Source organism: Globicephala melas, chromosome 2 (assembly GCF_963455315.2).
Source record: "Globicephala melas chromosome 2, mGloMel1.2, whole genome shotgun sequence".
NCBI lineage: Eukaryota > Metazoa > Chordata > Mammalia > Artiodactyla > Delphinidae > Globicephala > Globicephala melas.
This window is the reverse complement of record NC_083315.2, coordinates 86,182,834-86,203,561: the sequence shown is the minus strand read 5'-3', so window position 1 is coordinate 86,203,561 and position 20,728 is coordinate 86,182,834. Positions and strand designations below refer to the sequence as shown.

The window sequence follows — 20,728 nt, the reverse complement described above, 5'->3', positions numbered from 1 at the left end:
TGTGTGTGTGTGTGTGTGTGTGTTTTATTATTAAAATGAAGAGCAACTCTAAAAGACTGGAAGACTTGGGGACAACCAGACAGCTGGCATTTGGGTTACAGTTGCATATTCCAAGTTTCCTTTCATTGAAAGGAAAGAAAATACTAAATTTAAACACCATCTTTCAATTTCTCAGTCAATAATTTCCCTTTCTGTCTCTTTTACAAATGCAGTCTCTAGACATCAGTGCAAGGGATTTATTCTCCATGAAGCCTTTCAGACACATGAAATCTCTGGAGAGGAACTGTTCAGCAATCCCAATCAATTAAGTTTTCAACAGCTTTGTGTGTGACTCTGATTAAGTCACTGTTTTCAGTAACTTGTGGTGAACCAGCAAAAATTACCAAAGGTTATGGAAAGTGGACCTAAATACTTGAATAATTCTCCCACAGCATTCTCAAGGAGAATAGGGACAATATTTGGACTAAATATAGAATTGCTAGATTTATAGTGCTCTTTAAGATTATAGATAAAAAGAGGAATTTGAGACTCGAAGTGCCATCTTCTCTTAAGAACCATCTACACAGTTGATAATTGCTCAGAAATGTCCGATGTTGGATATACTGTAACCTTTTTTTCACACTTATAGCATGAGTTACAGATGAGTTATTTCCAGGGTGCTTTATCCTGAGAATTATTATTGACATACTAATGGAAAGAGAAATTTTCTTTGAGAAAAGAAAATGACAACTTTTCTATCTGATAACTTGTCTTTCTGTCTTAGGAAAAGACAGAGGCTCTAGCTGAGAAACATAAATTATAAGCAATATTAAGATAATATATTGTTGAGAATATTGCTATTCAGAGTCCTTAGAAAATGATATTCAAACATCCACTAGATGTCACTTGATGTTTGCTTTTTGTAAAGGTAGCATGTTTCTTTTTTAAAAAAAGGTTTATCTGCAATTACGAATCAACGACTCCCAGTGGGTCCAAACTGGCAGAAAACAAGATGCAGCAATATTTGAGTGAAAGCAGGCGAAAGTCATTAAATGAGAACAATGATTATAACTTTAAATAAGATTTGGGTGGTTGTAGGGTTTGCATAATCCCTCCTGGCATTTGCAAGGATGAAGAGAAGCCAGCAGCTTTGCCCTCCTGCTGTGTTTAAACAAAAAATGGAAAATTGTAATGAACAGCTAGATTTTTCCTATCTTCCATTTTCTTTTTTCTTTCTCTTCCCCTCCCCATTTTTAGGAGAATGCAACTTTTAAAATGATTGCCCTTTAATGAAGTTATTTTGCAGCATGTTAAGATCAATTTTTCTTTGTTCAAATTTCTACCCACAAATTAAAACTACTTTAATACACATTGTCTCAGTGAAGCGCATGTGACAAAAGTAAATGGGGAAGATGTCTAGAATTTTGTGAGGGTTCTCTGGGGTTATCCACTTCCTGTATTTGCTAAAAATCTAATAATCAGTTCCAGTAGAGACCATGTATCCTGGGGTTTTGTTTTGTGTAACAGCTATTTGTTTATTTTTTTTAAACTGTCATTGTATTTTGGCTTCATGATGGTTAAATAAGACCCGGTATTAAGTAAACTTCTCTGACCCTGCCTATTTCCTGTCTTGTCAAACCTTTCCTTGTAAGAATAACAGTGTTCTTTTATTTGGTAGTGTGCAGCATGATATTTTTGGCATGCTCAACATTTTTGACTTGCAAAAATTTGTGACCTCAAGTGTGAGAGAAGTGAATGCTTGCTTTAGTACCTCATAGGGTCCCAATCTTAAAAACGGTCCTGCTGCTACATGTCAGAGTTGAAAAAGAATTATCAGCGTATTTATTCCCCAAATTTCAAAAATAATAATTAAGAAGACATTTTTTACTAAATTACTAAAATTATTAAACCAGTGAATACTTGGTGAACATTCTGCTACTAAACTTACACAGTTCCTCAAATTGACCTGGATATACAAATACGTAGTGATTTTATTTACTGTGTTCTGTCTAAATAATTCATACTTTTAAAAACATCTTTTCAAACCAACATACATTAAATGGCAGAGGAGGTATTGCTATTCCAAGTAATAAAAGAGAAGGAATATCTTAGTTGCCTAATCTTTATATATCCAGATCTAAATGGCTGTCCAATGGATTCTATAACATAAGAACCACCAAAATCAAAAGTCTTAACCAAAGGTCTCCCCCACCTTTTTTTTAAGGGTGGCTATTTGATAGCATTTTCTCTGTCTTTTAGTTTATCTTTTATTTTTCAATAATGTACCTATTATGAGAATAAAAACCATGGTGAACATCTCCTAGTTTTAAAGACTGACAACTGCTAAATATTTGTCTTGAAATGTTGAGAAGTAATTGGGACATGAAGATAGTAGATTGGGTTGATTTGAAAATGTCATAGAATAAGTTTTTATAATCATATGGCAGTAATTCTGGTTATTTTCTGAAAGTCTTAGCTAAAAAAATTTTCCTAAATATCTGAAGTAGAAGGAATTTGATAAAAATACTGCCATCAAGCAGTTCTGTTTTTCATCTGTAGTATAGAAATGTTGTTCTAATAAAGAGCCTGAGGTAGGCAGTAACAAAGAAAAAACGGAGGACTGAAAAGACACATGCATCATCCTGACCTGGAATACTTTAAAGGTCTGAGACACAGAGCTATAAACTCAATTTAAGATTGTCTTAAACTTGTCATCAAACTTCCCTCTATTGTTCATTGTCATTAGGCATTCCTTTTTTTCCAGAGCTGAATCTAAAGAGTTAAATAGTATTACCAAGATTTATTGCATTTATACCACACACATATGCTTTCCTATACTGTAGTCCAAAACACTATTTTATTGTCTTCCTTTTATAGAAATAAAAAAGTACAGTACTAGAAATTGATTTATCATCTTTTCCACTTTTTAATATAAAGCTTTAATATGACATAAAATGAAAAGTATTTAAAAAATTAAAAACCAACATGTTTTAAAGAAACATCCTTCAAGTAAAAAAGATGAAAATCTAGAATAAACCCATAAGTTCTTAGCAGTCTTAGCTCTACTGGAAAGTAGTTGTGGCTATGGGCTTTGAAACCAAACTACCTGGGTTCAAACCTTAGCTCCACCACTTACTAGCTGTGGATTTCGGCAAGTTAATTAGCCTCTCTGTGCTTCAGTATCCTCTTCTGGTAAAATGGGGGAAATTATACTGACTATGTTACATTTTTGTGGAAGAGTAAATAAACCCTATTGGCAAAATGCTTAGATAGGACCTAGTCCCTAGTAAGTGTTTAATAGGATCTATTATCATAATCATTATTATGAAGCCAGACAATTATGTCTTTACAAACTTTGGCCATTTTTGTTTTTGTTTTTTTGCGGTACGCGGGCCTCTCACTGCTGTGGCCTCTCCCGCCGCGGAGCACAGGCTCCGGACGTGCAGGCTCAGCGGCCATGGCTCACGGGCCCAGCTGCTCCGCGGCATGTGGGATCCTCCCGGACCGGGGCACGAACCTGTGTCCCCTGCATCGGTAGGCGGACTCTCAACCACTGCGCCACCAGGGAAGCCCACTTTGGCCATTTTTATATCATCCGTCATATTTGTCTGATGAGAACCTTGTAAAGAATTGAGTGTTCAAGGTCAAATTTGCTATGCCACTGAAGCACCTGAAAATACATCTTGAATTTGGTTTCCGATTAGTTCTATCATTTTAAATACAAACACAAAAGTCAATGAACTTGGGGGAGACGTTCAAGATGGCGGAAGAGTAAGACATGGAGATCACCTTCCTCCCTACAAATACATCAGAAGTACATCTACATGTGGAACAACTCTTACAGAACACCTACTGAACGCTGGCAGAAGACCTCAGACTTCCCAAAAGGCAAGAAACTCCCCACATACCTGGGTAGGGAGAAAGAAAAAAGAAAAAACAGAGAAAAAAGAATAGGGACGGGACCTGCACCACTGGGAGGCAGCTGTGAAGGAGGAAAGGTTTCCACACACTAGAAGCCCCTTCGTGAGCGGAGACTGCGGGTGGCGGAGGGGAAAAGCTTCAGAGCCACGGAGGAGAGCGCAGCAACAGGGGTGCGGAGGGCAAAGCGGAGAGATTCCCGCACGGAGGATCGGTGCCGACCGGCACTCACCAGTCCGAGAGGCTTGTCTGCTCACCCGCCGGGGCGGGTGGGGGCTGGGAGCTGAGGCTCGGGCTTCGGAGGTCGGCTCCCAGGGAGAGGACTGGGGTTGGCTGTGTGAACACAGCCTGAAGGGGGCTAGTGCACCACAGCTAGCTGGGAAGGAGTCAGGGAAAAAGTCTGGAACTGCCTAAGAGGCAAGAGACCATTGTTTCGGGGTGCACGAGAAGAGGGGATTTGGAGCACCGCCTAAACGAGCTCCAGAGATGGGCATGAGCCGCAGGTATCAGCGCAGACACCAGAAATGGGCATGAAATGCTAAGACTGCTGCTGCAGCCACCAAGAAGCCCATGTGCAAGCACAGGTCACTATCCACACCTCCTCTCCCAGGAGCCTGTGCAGCCCGCCACTGCCAGGGTCTGGTGATCCAGGGACAACACACTCTCTCTTCCCTGAGAGAACACACGGCGGCCTCAGGCTGGTGCAACGTCACTCTGGCCTCTGCTGCCGCTGCCTTGCCCTGCATTCTCTACCCCTCCCTCCCTGCATTCTGAGTGAGCCACAGCCCGCTAATCAGCTGCTACTTTAACCTCGTCCTGTCTGGGTGAAGAAGAGACGCCCTCAGGCGACCTACACGCAGAGGCAAGGCCAAATCCAAAGCTGAACCCCAGGAGCTGTGCGAACAAAGAAGAGAAAGGGAAATCTCTCCCAGCAGCCTCAGGACACAGCAACGGAACACAGCACCAGTCCCCTCCACCAGGAAGCCTAGAAAACCCACTGAACCAACCTTACCCACTGGGTGCAGACACCAAAAACAATGGGAACTATGAACCTGCAGCCTGCGAAAGGAGACCCCAAACACAATAAGTTAAGCAAAATGAGAAAACAGACAAACACAGCACATGAAGGAGCAAGGTAAAAACCCACCAGACCAAACAAATGAAGAGGAAATAGGCAGTCTACCTGAAAAAGAATTCAGAGTAATGATACTAAATATGATCCAAAATCTTGGAAATAGAATGGAGAAAATACAAGAAACATTTAACAAGGACCTAGAAGAACTAAAGAGCAAACAAACAACGATGAACAACACAATAAATGAAATTTAAAATTCTCCAGAAGGAATCAATAGCAGATAACTGAGGGAGAAGAACAGATAAGTGACCTGAAAGCTAAAGTAGTGGAAATAACTACTGCAAAGCAGAATAAAGAAAAAAGAATGAAAAGAATTGAGGACAGTCTCAGAGACCTCTAGGACATTAAACGCACCAACATTTGAATTATATGGCTCCCAGAAGAAAAACAGAAAAAGAAAGGGACTGAGAAAATATTTGAAGAGATTATAGTTGAAAACTTCCCTAATATGGGAAAGGAAATAGTCAATCAAGTCCAGGAAATGCAGAGAGTCCCATACAGGATTAATTTAAGGAGAAACATGCCAAGACACATATTTATCAAACTATCAAAACTTAAATACAAAGAAAAAACAACAAGGGGAAAACAACAAATAACATACAAGGGAATCCCCATAAAGTTAACAGCCAATCTTTCAGCAGAAACTCTGCAAGCCAGAAGGAAGTGGCAGGGCATATTTAAAGTGATGAAAGGGAAGAACCTACAACCAAGATTACTCTACCCAGCAAGGATCTCATTCAGTTTCGACAGAGAAATTAAAACATTTACAGACAAGCAAAAGCCAAGAGAATTCAGCACCACCAAACCAGCTTTACAACAAATGCTAAAGGAACTTCTCTAGGCAGGAAACACAAGAGAAGGAAAAAGCCTACAATAACAAACCCAAAACAATTTAAAAAATTGTGGAATATACATAGCGATAACTACCTTAAATGTAAACTGATTAAATGCTCCCACCAAAAGACATAGGCTGGCTGAATGGATACAAAAACAACACCCGTATATATGGTGTGAACAAGAGACCCACTTCAGACCTAGGGACACATATAGACTGAAAGTGAGGGGATGGAAAAGATATTCCATGCAAATGGAAATCAAAACAAAGCTGGAGTAGCAATTCTCATATCAGACAAAATAGACTTTAAAATAAAGACTATTACAAGAGACAAAGAAGGACACTACATAATGATCAAGGGATCAATCCAAGAAGAAAATATAACAATTGTAAATATTTATGCACCCAACATAGGAGCACCTCAATACATAAGGCAAATGCTAACAGCCATAAAAGGGGAAATCAACAGTAACACAATCATAGTAGGGGACTTTAACACCCCACTTTCACTACTGGACAGATCATCCAAAATGAAAATAAATAAGGAAACACAAGCTTTAAATGATACATTAAAAAAGATGGACTTAATTGATATTTATAGGACATTCCATCCAAAACCAACAGAATACACTTTCTTCTCAAGTGCTCATGGAACATTCTCCAGGATAGATCATATCTTGGGTCACAAATCAAGCCTTGGTAAATTTTAAAAAATTGAAATCGTATCAAGTATCTTTTCTGAAAACAATGGTTTGAGACTAGATATCAATTACAGGAAAAAAATCTGTAAAAAATACAAACACATAGAGGCTAAACAATACACTACTTAGTAACCAAGAGATGACTGAAGAAATCAAAGAGGAAATCAAAAAATACCTAGAAACAATTGACAATGAAAACTCGACGACCCAAATCCTATGGGATGCAGGAAAAGCAGTTCTAAGTGGGAAGCTTATAGCAATACAATCCTACGTCAAGAAACAAGAAAAATCTCAAATAAACAACCTCACCTTACACCTAAAGCAATTAGAGAAAGAAGAACAGAAGAACCCAAAGTTAGCAGAAGGAAAGCTATCATAAAGATCAGATCAGAAATAAATGAAAAAGAAATAAGGAAACGATAGCAAAGATCAAGAAAACTAAAAGCTTGTTCTTTGAGAAGATAAACAAAATTGATAAACCATTAGCCAGACTCATCATGAAAAAAAGGGAGAAAACTCAAATCAATAGAATTGGAAGTGAAAAAGGAGAAGTAACCAGTGACACTGCAGAAATACAAAGGATCATAAGAGATTACTACAAGCAACTGTATGCCAATAAAATGGACAATTTGGAAGTAACGGACAAATTCTTAGAAAAGCACAACGTTCTGAGACTGAACCAGGAAGAAATAGAAAATATAAACAGACCAATCACAAGCACTGATGTTGAGACTGTGATTAAAAATCTTCCAACAAACAAAAGCCCAGGACCAGATGGCTTCACAGGAGAATTCTACCAAACATTTAGAGAAGAGCTAATACCTATCCTTCTCAAACTCTTCCAAAATATAGCAGAGGGAGGAACACCTCCAAACTCATTCTATGAGGCCACCATTGCTCTGATACCAAAACCAGACAAAGATGTCACAAAAATAGAAAACTACAGGCCAATATCACTGATGAACATAGATGCAAAAATCCTCAAGAAAATACTAGCAAACAGAATCCAACAGCACAACAAAAGAATCATACCCCACGGTCAAGTGAGGTTTATCCCAGGAATGCAAGGATTCTTCAATATATGCAAATCAATCAATGTGATACACCATTTTAACAAATTGAAGGATAAAAACCATATGATCATCTCAATAGATGCAGAAAAAGCTTTCAACAAAATTCAACACCCATTTATGATAAAAACCCTCCAGAAAGTAGGCATAGAAGGAACTTACCTCAACATAATAAAGGACATATATGAGAAACCTGCAGCCAAAATCATTCTCAATGGTGGAAAACTGAAACCATTTCCTCTAAGATCAGGAACAAGACAAGGTTGTCCACTCTCACCATTATTATTCAACACAGTTTTTGAAGTTTTAGCCACAGCAATCAGAAAAGAAAAAGAAATAAAAGGAATCCAAATTGGAAAAGAAGAAATAAAGCTGTCATTGTTTGCAGATGACATGATACTATACATAGAGAATCCTAAAGACAGTACCAGAAAACTACTAGAGCTAATCAATGAATTTGGTAAAGTAGGAGGATACAAAATTAATGCACAGAAACCTCTTGCATTCCTATACACTAAGGATGAAAAATCTGGGAGAGAAATTAAGGAAACACTCCCCTTTACCATTGCAACAAAAAGAATAAAATACCTAGGAATAAACCTACCTAAGGAGACAAAAGACGTGCATACAGAAAACTATAAGACACTGATGAAAGAAATTAAAGATGATATAAACAGATGGAGAGATATACCATGTTCTTGGGTTGGAAGAACCAACACTGTTAAAATGACTATACTACCCAAAGCAATCTACAGATTCAGTGCAATCCCTATCAAACAACCAATGGCATTTGTTACAGAAGTAGAACCAAAAATTTCAAAATTTGTATGGAAACACATAAGACCTTGAATAGCCAAAGCAACCTTGAGAAAGAAAAAGGGAACTGGAGGAATCAGGCTCCCTGACTTTAGACTATACTACAAAGCTACAATCATCAAGACAGTATTGTACTGGCACAAAAACAGAAATATAGATCAGTGGAACAGGATACAAAGCACAGAGATAAACCCTCATACATATGGTCACCTGATCTTTGATAAAGGAGGCAACAATATACAATGGAGAAAAGACAGCTTCTTCAAGAAGTGGTACTGGGAAGACTGGACAGCTACATGTAAAAGAATGAAATTAGAACAGTCCCTAACACCATACACAAAAATAAGCTCAAAATGGATTAGAGACCTAAATGTAAGGCCAGAGACTATAAAACTCTTAAAAAAAAAATAGGCAGAACACTCTATGACATACATCACAGCAAGATCCTTTTAGACCCACCTCCTAGAGAAATGGAAATAAAAACAAAAATAAACAAATGGGACCTAATGAAACTTAGTAGCTTTTGCACAGCAAAGGAAACCATAAACAAGATGAAAAGACAACCCTCAGAATGGGAGAAAATATTTGCAAATGAAGCAACTGACAAAGGATTAATCTCCAAAATTTACAAGCAGCTCATACACCTCAATATCAAAAACACAAACAACCCAATCCAAAAATGGGCAGAAGACCTAAATAGACATTTCTCCAAAGAAGACATACAGATTGCCAACAAACACATGAAAGGATGCTCAACATCACTAATCATTAGAGAAATGCAAATCAAAACTACAATGAAATATCACCTCACACCAGTCAGAATGGCCACCATCAAAAAATCTACAAACTATAAATGCTGGAGAGGGTGTGGAGAAAAGGGAACCCTCCTACACTGTTGGTGGGAATGTAAATTGATACAGCCACTATGGAGAATAGTAGGGAGGTTCCTTAAAAAACTAAAAATAGAACTACCATATGACCTAGCAATCCCACTACTGGGCATATACCCTGAGAAAACCGTAACTCAAAAAGAGTCATGTACCACAATGTTCATTGAAGCTCTATTTACATTAGCTAGGGCATGGAAGCAACCTAAGTGTCCATCGACAGATGAATGGATAAAGAAGATGTGGCACATATATACAATGGAATATTACTGAGCCATAAAAAGAAACGAAATTGTGTTATTTGTAGTGATGTGGATGGACCTAGAGTCTGTCATACAGCGTGAAGTAAGTCAGAAAGAGAAAGACAAATACCGTATACTAACACATATATATATGGAATCTAAATAAATAAATAACCGTTCTGAAGAACCTAGGGACAGGACAGGAATAAAGGTGTAGACATAGAGGGGCTTCCCTGGTGGCGCAGTGGTTGAGAGTCCGCCTGCCGATGCAGGGGACGTGGGTTCGTGCCCCAGTCCGGGAAGATCCCACATGCTGCGGAGTGACTGGGCCTGTGAGCCATGGCCGCTGAGCCTGCGCGTCCGGAGCCTGAGCTCCGCAACGGGAGAGACCAGAACAGTGAGGCCCGCGTACTGCAAAAAAAAAAAAAAAAAAAAAAGATGTAGACATAATGGACTTGAGGACATGGGGAGGGGGAAGGGTAGGCTGGGACGAAGTGAGAGAGTAGCATGGACATATATACACTACCAAATATAAAATAGATAGCTAGTGGGAAGCATCCGCATAGCACAGGGAGATCAACTGGGTGTTTTGTGACCACCTAGAGCGGTGGGATAGGGAGGGTGCGAGGGAGACGCAAGAGGGCGGAGATATGGGGATATATGTATATGTATAGCTGATTCACTTTGTTATAAAGCAGAAACTAACACACCATTCTAAAGCAATTATACTCCAATAAAGATGTTTAAAAAAAAAGCCAATGAACTTGCTTGTTATAAATTTTTCATATGTCTAATAGGTAAAAAATATATATTTAAAAATTGCTTTAGGATATCTATTAAAGGCTATTTTGCAAAACAATTGTTAAATATTTGCTCATTTAAGAGAGAACACAATGAGATATTAGGCAAAATGAAATATATTCGCTTGCCATTTATTGTCTTTTTAAAAATCAGTCTAGAATATCCCCAATATTTTATAAATATTAACTAGTGTAAATACAATCCATACTCACAGAACAGTCTTGTTCATTACTACCACGTTTGAGCTTGTTTAGTGGTCTTAATGCCAATAGGCTAAAAGATCACATGATTAATATAAATACTCTGAATAATAGTAGAGAAAATTAAGTACTATGGTTCTACTGTGGCAGCAGTGTAGCTTAAACAACAAGAGTTCTCATCAAATATTCTGTAGCAGCATTCACCACAAACATATTGACCAATGTAATGAGAACAGAATAAAAGTGATGAAATTCAGATATCTTAAAATGATCACTCAGTCTCTCTTGGACTCATATGCATACCAGAACAGTGTTTTTTTCATGTGTGGAAATGGAATCTTTCTGTGTTTTTCTGCCACTGTGTGACATTTTCCATCACCCACTTTTAGATTACATGGCCAGCATTATACATGTGACTTTATTCCCTCCTGGGACTAGGGTTGCAATTCCAATGGGCCTCCGATAGATGCGATGGTGCCCCTTAAAATAGCATGGCAGTGTCCCCACAGGCAGGCCTGCCTCACAAGTGATAAAAGAAGTCAAAGGTAGTGTAATTTTCCACCCAACTATACAATTTTCCATTTTAAGTGCCTTATACTTACAGCTAAGTGTAACATTTATCAGACTTCCTCTGGCTCCAACCATGACTCTCCAGCCTATTGTACAGCTGCCTTCCTAGGACTCATCATCTTCTTAGGAATTCCCTTCATCTCTGTCCTCTGGGGGACTTCCTATTGCCTGGATCCCATGCTTTCCTACTTTTGGCTTATGTCCTCATTTCAGTGAATTATGGCCTCCAGTAGTTTAAATTTTTTTTTTAACTGAGGAACAAACATATAGTAAAGTGTACTAAACTTAAATGTCCAGCCCAAAAAATTTTTGTCTCTCTCTCTCTCTCTCTTTCTCTCTCTCTCTCTATATATATACATTCATATAACCACCATCCAGATCAAGATATTGAATATCTGCAGTGCTTTCAGGGCTCCCTCATGCCTCTTCCCAGTGTCCACCACCATCAGTTAGTATTACCTGTCGTTGAACTTCATGTAAAAGAATCATCAAGTGTATACTTTTTTTTTTTTTTTTTTTTGCGGTACGGGGGCCTCTCACCGTTGTGGCCTCTCCCGTCGCGGAGCACAGGCTCCGGACGCGCAAGCTCAGTGGCCATGGCTCACGGGCCCAACCGCTCCGCGGAGTGTGGGATCTTCCCAGACCGGGACACGAACCCGCGTCCCCTGCATCGGCAGGCAGACTCTCAACCGCTGCGCCACCAGGGAAGCCCAAGTGTATACTCTTTTATATCTCACTTTCTTTTACTCTTCATTATGCTTGGGAGAGTCATCCATGTTGTTGCATGTAGCAGTAGTTTATTCTTTTGTGTTTTGCTATGGTATGTAGTATGTATACACTCATTTCTTTTTGGTTTATCACCTAGGAGTGGAATTGCTGGATCATAGGGTAGCCGTTAATTTCTTGAGAAATGGTTCATTTAGAAATAAAGATCTTAAATTATGAACTGAGGCTGCTTTTTCAATCTTTTACAGTTATTCATATTCTCCTCAAACTGTCTCATACTTATGTCTCACACATACTTAAATATTTGTTTTAATCCTTATGACCACTGTGTAAGAGGGACATTATTGTCCCTTTTTTAATATAAATAATTCAACCTAGGAATCTCAGGAGAATCCAATCCTACATCTTTTGATCTTTTGGACAAACCCTTTTAAGTTACAGCTTGATGTGCTGGTTTTCCCCCAGGCTGGAGTCGACTTAGGGACTTTCTCAGGGTTTGCCTATTATTCTGAGATCCCTTGATTTAGTCAGAAAACCTAAAGCCTTTGTTTCACCATACATTTATGTATGTTACCCTAGTCATTGTTCTAGCAGGAGAGACATGCTTTTTCCTACATATAACTTATGGAAAAGTCCCCATTTGTTCTTCCAAATATTCTGCTCTTCTTGACTTTCTTTCTCTCTTCAAGTTTCAACAGGAATTAAGGAAATAAGTATTTTCAGGTCCCATATATGGACTGTGTGACAATCTTAAGATGGTCCATTTGCAACTGCCAACACATTCTGAGCTTCCTTTGAACAAAAGATGTTTCTCCGTCTGTCTCGGCTCCTCCTCTCCCAATGGCTTTTTGCTTTCCATTTAAGTATCAATGTGGTTCTAGAGAGGTTGAACCCACTTGAAATGCTCCAGTGCATTTCATCTCCTGGCCAACAATTAGTTCAACGGTAGGCATGCGACCTAAGCCTGTCCATTGCAAACAAATTTGAGACTTTTGCTTGGCATTATCTGTCACAGATGCCAACTGTTTCCCAAAGGACTTGAACGAGGAAACATTAGTGCTGGCAAAGAGTAGCAGCAATCTTAAAACCAAAAGAGGTGTCAGCCTTAGGATAGAGCTGACACCATCGCATGTGAAGCAGAAAGCAACAGAAGGAAACTAGATACTTGGTGACATCCTTGATGTAACCTTGCCTGGTATCTCTCTACCTCTGAGCATTTTTGGATGAGTAAATTTCCCCCCCCCCTTTCTTTTTAATTGTTTAAACCACTTTGAGTTGAGTGTTTTGGTTACTTGCTACTCTTAGCATCTTAACTAGCACTGTAGCTATTATTTTTGCCTACACTGGTGGCTCTTAAGCTGCAGGACTAGGCCCTTCTAGGTACAGATTGCCTTGTTTTAATGGGACCATGCTCTCTTTAACAGAACCTAACTTTTTAAAAGCACATTTAAATCACACAATCAGGACTTAAAATAGTGACAAAAAATGATTACACCTAAAAATTCGGGTACAATATTATCATGCTATTAGCTGTGATAGAATTGATAGCTGATAGAATTTTTTTTCCTCATGACACTGTTTTCTTTGAAGTAAGCCCCTGAGGTTGACAAGGTTGACAAGGTTTGATGTCTCAGCTTTTTGGATCCCCCAGAGGATTACAGCATGATTTTACATCATCTCACAAACCTCCTCTACCAATAAAAATTACTAGGTACTATAAACGGGTCTTTAAACAACGTTAATTAGATCAAAATATGCTTTGAAATGAGTTACTTTCTTTTATTTTAGATTTCTTAGAGTTTTCAGAGCTGTCTTTTAATTGCTTCAGCATGGTGCGGAAATACTTTATATTGTAGCTTTAAAAGTCAATGATATAACAAGGTATATAATGAAAAATAGCAATCCTCTGCCTACCCTTCTCCATCTCGAGTCAAAATATTTTCAACTGTTTTTTATTTTCTTTGCTTTCAATTTGCTAAATAATATGCATGTGCAGCTATTTCCTTTTTTTTTTTTCTAATTTAGGCACTCTTTTCTGGTTTTCCTCTGCACCTAATGAGAATTCAGCTTTCTTACCATAACCCTTTGCTGCATACTCCTCCCACCCTACTTTCCTTCTTTCCATCCTCCCAATGTAATTGTATAACAACATTTTGGTTCAGTTTACAGCTAAGCCATAGTTAATATGGTAACATGTTTATGTATGTAACCTTTTTCATTAATAATAGCGTTTTTTGTGTTTTTGCTTAGTTTTTCATGTGTTTATCATTAATTCCTCCCCAAATTCTTTGATAGAATAGTAACATTCCCTTGAATAGAGCTGAGCACTAAGATAGTCTACAGTTTCTTTTTTTTTTTTTTTTTCTCCTTTTCTCTAGATGATTCTCTTTGATCCCTCTGCCTCTGGCTCCAACCGTGACTCTCCAGCCTATTTCCATCCTATGGCTCGCCATCTTCTTAGGAATTCCCTTCATCTCTTTCCTCTGGGGGATTTCCTATCGCCTGGATCCCATACTTTCCTACTTTTGGCTTATGTCCTCATTTGGGTGAGTCACAGTTTCCACTAGTTTCTTTTAAAAAACTTTTTCATTGAGGTACAACAAACATATAGTAAAGTGTACTAAACTTAAAAATGTCCAGCCCAATAAATCTGTGTGTATGTGTGTGTATGTATATATATATATATACATACACACACATGCACGTAACCACCATCCAGATCATGATATTTAATATCTCCAGTGCTTTCAGGGCTCCCTCATGCCTCTTCCCAATGTCCTCCACCATCACTCCATCCCCAACAAGGTAATCGCTATTCTGACTTATATCACCATCTATCAATTTTACCTGTTCTTGAACTTCATGTAAAAGAATCATCAAGTATATACTCTTCTTTTATTTTAAAAATTTATTTATTTTATTTTATTTATTTTATTTTTGGCCATGTTGGGGCTTCGTTGCTGCACGTGGGCTTTTTTCTGGTTGCGAAGAGTGGGGACAACTCCTCGTTGTGGTGCACGGGCTTCTCATTGCGGGGGCTTCTCTTGTTACGGATCACATGCTCTAGGCACGTGGGCTTCAGTAGTTGTGGCACACAGGCTCAGTAGGTGTGGCTCGCAGGCTCTAGAGCCCCGGCTCAGTAGTTGTGGTGCACGGGCTTAGTTGCTCCATGGCATGTGGGATCTTCCTGGACCAGGGCTCGAACCCGTGTCCCCTGCATTGGCAGGAGGATTCTTAACCACTGCACCACCAGGGAAGCCCAAGTATATATGTTTATATCTCACTTTCTTTTACTTTTCATTATGCTTGGGAGAGTCATCCATGTTGTTTCATGTACCAATAGTTTATTATTTTGTTTTTTGCTATGGTATGTAGTATGTATGTACTCATTTCTTTTTGGTTTATCACCTAGGAGTGGAATTGCTGGGTTGTAGGGTAGCCATTAATTTCTTGAGCTATGGTGCATTTAGAAATATTTTTGGTAGGTTGTGTGTTAGGTTAGGCTAGACTATGTTGTAGAAACAAATAAGACTTGCATCTTAATGCTTTAATATATTATGTCCCTTCTGGCTTACAAAAGTCTGCTGGAGGTCAGGTAGCTCTCCAGGGCAGCTGTCTTTCATGTGGTGATTCAGTGTTCCAAACTGCTTCAATCTTGTGGGTCCACCATCTCAACATGATGGAGCTCATACCTCTTTCTTCAATCCTTTGTCCAAGAAGTGGCACATGTCACTTCAGCTCACAGCCACTTGATCAGAGCACATGGCCCTGCCTAACTTGGAGAGATTTGGGAAGTATAGTTTTCTGTGTACCAGGAAGGAAAGGAGAAACAAATATAGGTGACCATAAATGTGTACCACACTTCACATATCTGACAATACCTCTGTTCTAACGTTATACTGAAACAAAAAGTTTGGCCAGGTGTTAAAGTCTAGGTAGAAAGTAATTATTTTCCTTGGAATCATGAAGTCATTTCTCCATTATCTTTTAGCTTCTGGTATTACTTTTAAGAACTCCAATGCCATTGTGATTCTTTATGTAGGAACTGTTTTTCTCTTTGGAAGTTTTTAGGGTTTTCTCTTTATCCCTAGTATTCAGATATTTCACAATGATATGCCTTGGTGCGAGTGTTTCACTTTCTTATATTTCATCATTACCTTTTTCTATTACTTTCTAGAATATTTTCTCAACTTTATCTTCCAATTCTTTTATTGATTTTAAAAAATAGTTCTTTTATATTTGTAATTTTCCAGAGGTTTTTTCTTGTTCACTCATTATTCCCTTTTTATTTCATCCTGTTGTTTCACAGATGTAATAACTGTTAGTAAAAGTTTTTTTCTCTTGCACTGCCTCTCTTTTCTCCATGGTTTATTTTTTTCCCATTCATGTATAGTTGCTTTTGATTTTTTTTTTTTTTTTTTTTTTTTTGTAGTACGCGGGCCTCTCACTGTTGTGGCCTCTCCCATTGCGGAGCTCAGGCTCCGAACGCGCAGGCTCAGCGGCCATGGCTCACGGGCCCAGCTGCTCCGCGGCATGTGGGATCTTCCCAGACCGGGGCATGAACCCGTGTCCTCTGCGTCGGCAGGAGGTTGCTTTTGAGTTTTAAATCTATCTTTCATATTAGAGAATTTCCTTTTATATCTGGAGATCTTTGGCTGCCTGTTTTCATTTAGGTGTCAAGGAATAAAAAGCTGATTGGAAGCCCTCTGTATAGGGGTAGGACTTACTGACTGGTGAGCTTTCTTGTAGAGTCATGAGATGGAACCCAGGCATTTTGTTGGGTAACTCCCATGTCAGTACTGGTAGTTTCTTTTTTTTTGGGGGGGGGGGTTGGTCACTTTCTCCAAAGAAGGAGTTACCAGTCACCTCAATGGGGAGTATAAGCTTCAGGTCAACATTCAGGGAGTTAAGGGAAGGTTTCCAAGTCTCACCCTTCAGAATGTGGACTTCCACTTCAACCTAATTCTATCTAGCTCCCTGGTATCACTGAGACCAGAATCTTGCTGGTTCAGCATCTCCAGAGAGCAAATGTCTTGCTTTCTGCCAGGGCAAGGGCGGGTTGCTCACTTGGCTGTGGGGCATACAGAAGGGACTATAACTTATGCAGACCTTCAACAAATTCTTTGATTTTGCCCCACCCATTCCCTTCATCTTCATAAGGAACAGGGACCATCCATTCCTGACCTTTCCAAAATTCTTTAGAGCAGCTCAACTTGCTTCTTCTTGGCTTCCTTTTCTTAGTTTTTATTAGGCTTTTAGCTTTTATTAGCTTTCTCTACTCCGTTCAATCAGCTGTTCCTCTTCTCTTGGCTAACCATCATTCAAAATGCAGTTGACAATTCTTGTCTGATGTCTCCTCTACAGATCCTTGGAGTTTACACCTTTATTAATTCCTTCACCATCAGTTGTAGAGAGAGTTTATATACATGCTTATTTTTAATTTTTCATGTTTAATTTGAATCACGATTATTTTCTAAAGCTATAATCATAGCACTCCCCTTTCTAAAATCTGTTTATAGAATTGCGACACCTACCGCATTAATTCTAACCTTATGTTAGCACACAAAATTTTTCATGATTTGACTCTTTGTAACTTTTCTAATCTTTACTCACCAATCAATCAGCATACGGGGTTATTTGCTATTTTCCAGACATGCTTGCTCTTTCTTGTTTTCAAAGCCACGCATAGACTGTTTCTGTTACTTTTCTTCTTCCCATGAAACATCTACTTATTCTTTGCTTCCCCTGTGAAGCATTCTTTGACTCCTCCAGACCAAAGTAGTTCTCTCCCTATGTGTTCACATAGTACTTAATATACTTATATAAAATCATTTCTATTTTCCCAATCCTACAATGGAGAATTTAGATGTAATATTTCTCAGTCCCACGATGGAGGACTGGTCCACATATCAGACCTCAAGGGCTAAGATTTTGTCTTCTTTGAATTTTCTAGCTCTTGGCAAAGTGACTTTCATATCTCAGACATATATCTCAATATATATATGACCAGTGAATAAATAAGCAAGAGATAACGCAAGGCTCCTTGGGTGTTACGAAACAGTGACACCAAAGTGCAAAACCTGCACCTGGGAGTCAGAATTTCCATGTCCCAATTTTTGCCTGACTTAGCTTGCAGTATATAATCTAGCATAATTCATTCCTGTCTTTCTGCTCTTAAATGTGCTTCCTTATAGAATAGGGATATCTCACAGAATGTCATATTTTGGAGAGGGGTTAAAAATCTGCTTTGAGTTCAAAGCCTCTTGAGACAGCTATAATAAAGTCATGGGGACGTCGGTTTCAAACACTGTAGCCGAGTTATTTTTTTAATTGTTCCAAATAAGGTCTTTCCTTCCAATGCCTGGAAAGCAAGGATACCCTCAATGGTCAATGTCCTACATTGTAGGACACTGACACTGATCTAGACACTGTAAACTGTCCACCACCGAGGCTGTGCTGTTCTCATTGGCAGTTTCCTCCTTCAGTAAATAACACCAAGGCTTTTTACAAGATGCACCCTTTTTGCCTAATCTTGTTTGCCCAATACTGACCTCAGATGAGGCTACACACAAGTCCCACCCTACAGCTGTCTCTCTCAGTAATCATGTCTCAGGCCAGGATTTGTTTTGTAAAAGATCCATTTGTACAGAAAATCCCAACCATTGCAAACACTTGATAGAACAAAATCTTCAATGCTTTGCCGCTGAGACTTTCAGGTGGGAAAACCTGCTGAAGATTAGTCCCTCTCAGAGCACTTCATCTCAGCACCAGTGAGCCTTTTCTGACAGCTGCCTGATCAGAGCCTCTGGGACAAACATGTTTTTCCTTCAGATTGTTCCTTTACAGCGTCAGCTCTAGAGCCATCCAGACATGGAATTTTGCTCTTTTTTGCTTTCTAAATTTGGCAGGTTAACTATTTTGAAGTTGTTTGTGCTCCTGTAAAATAGAGCTGGTTGTGAGAATCCAACAAGATAATGTGTAAAGCCATTAACACATAGTAGGTATCCCCTTCTGGCATTTCTCCTTTCAGAAAGCATGTCAGAGTGCTCTCTAGTTTTTTCTTTTACTGTTTGCTCTTTTTTTAAAGTTTCAGTCTTTTCCTGTTCTACTCAATGTTGTCTTCTTTCATTCTTCCTTTTTATCATGGTGTACATTTTTTTAACTTAAATGTAACTTTAAAAGTTTAAATTGAACAAAATTTAGTTAAATTTTTGTCAGATCTCATATCCAGTTTGTGATTCCTTCCTTCTTTTTTTACTTATACTTGCTTTCTTCTTTTTTGGCACTTTGTATTTCTCTTGGTTTGGTGGCTTTAAAGGAAATCCCAGATAGAGTTTGAGAGATTTTTTGCAGGCATTCATCTTCATGGTTGGAAGGAATAAAGAACCAGGCACGCCCACTTGTAGAGGTGGTGGGAGTTGGGAATGGGAGTTGTCATTGGGAGTGATGGTAGGGAGTGTGATGGTTAGGAAGCCAAGGAGAGTCACAGGGTTGCAAAAACAAGAAATGAAGCACCACGGGAACTCATGGGACCTGGAATGTTGCCGGGAATCAAAACCACTCTTTTTAGGGGCATTCTCTACTCCTCTCTTTCCCCTCCCCTTCTCTTTCTCTGTATCTGTTCTAGTCTCTTCTCATTTAGCATGTCCCATGATGGCCATCCCAGCCCCCAAGTCTACATGACCTTCTCACAGCTAAGTCAATATCTCAGTTTCCCAAATCCAAACATTTTCAAGAAAGGAATCTAATTGAGTCAGTTCCTCTTTTCTCACCAGACCATAGGTCACTGGCCTTCCTATGGTTGAGCTGTCCTTAACGGGAGTCCACTCTGGTCAAAGTGGACAATGTCAGGGAGTACAGCACAACTTGGAACTTCTGTGGCTTCCTGGGCCTGCCCCTTCCAGCTGAAAGAAGTCTCTTAGGACACAGTGGGGCCACGATTTACAACTCTAAGCATAGCAGGGTGCTGGATTTGATTAAAAACATAAGTATTGGGATGCTGATCTTAAATGAGAAAATTTTTTAAATCCAACTAACGTCATAAAAAGACAACATGCTCTGATATAAAGTGTTTTGGGGAATTTCCTCTAGTAAAATTTTAGATACCTGAGTGATTGTTCTCCTTCCTTTGGAAATTTTCTTTTATGTGAAAGCTGTTAGCAAATAATTCTGAACTGCTATCATCCCAAACATTAAAATCTTACCTCTGGAAGCACCTAAGATATGGCATCACTTATCCCACATCATATGGTTGTTTCCCTAGCTCATTTAAGAGGGAGTGCCAAAGGGCACATGTCACAGCTGAGCTAGCTTATCTGTATAGTGTTTGATGGGAAACAAGCCTTCAGGTATGTCACCAGCAACCATCCTACACACAGGTGCAGTCATGCTTGACGAGGGAGCTCCCGAGGGAAGTAGGCCAAAAAGGGCCTTCCTTGCCCACTATGCCAGGAACCTGGCACTTACTCATTGGTGTGACCAAGCCAAATTGTTGACACAAACGTTAAACATATGGTCCAAAATTCTCTTTTCTCAGATTGCGTGTCTAAGTTTCACAGCATGCCTAAGGTTCTCCTTCATATATCAGAGAGATGTGGTGAAATCTCATAAGCTTTGCTGAGTTCTTCCCCTCCTCTCCTACAGTCCTCTCAGCAATCTTCTCTCTCCATCTCTCCACCCTCCTTTCCTCCTCTTCCCTGAGCTCCCACTTCCACCTGCTCACGGTAAATCCATGTTCTCCAGGTCCCCCAACACGGCTCTAGAAGGAAGCTTTAAGGATATCTGATTAGCGGAGCCAAATCCCCATAAATCATCCGGATCTCCACTCTGAGACATGGGAGTACAGCTT

General features: G+C 39.2%; 1 protein-coding gene across 14 annotated transcripts in view; it reads left to right on the top strand.

Annotated features, from left to right (window-relative positions):
* Positions 1-20,728, top strand: part of DUT (deoxyuridine triphosphatase) — a 148,948-nt gene that overhangs the window by 28,125 nt on the left and 100,095 nt on the right. For 3 of the 14 annotated variants that reach the window (XR_009562995.2, XM_060294287.1, XM_060294285.2), the window contains exon 7: positions 14,259-14,426. The exons of 8 other annotated variants lie outside the window; for them this stretch is intronic. Coding sequence is in view for 5 of the 6 variants with exons in the window: in XM_060294287.1 (XP_060150270.1) it covers positions 14,259-14,426 (168 nt within the window). In the remaining variant the exon portion in view is untranslated. Of the gene's footprint in view, positions 1-212; positions 1,522-14,258; positions 14,427-20,728 lie in introns of those variants that run through there. 3 more of the 14 variants (XM_060294295.2, XM_060294291.2, XM_060294294.2) reach the window with 3 other exon arrangements.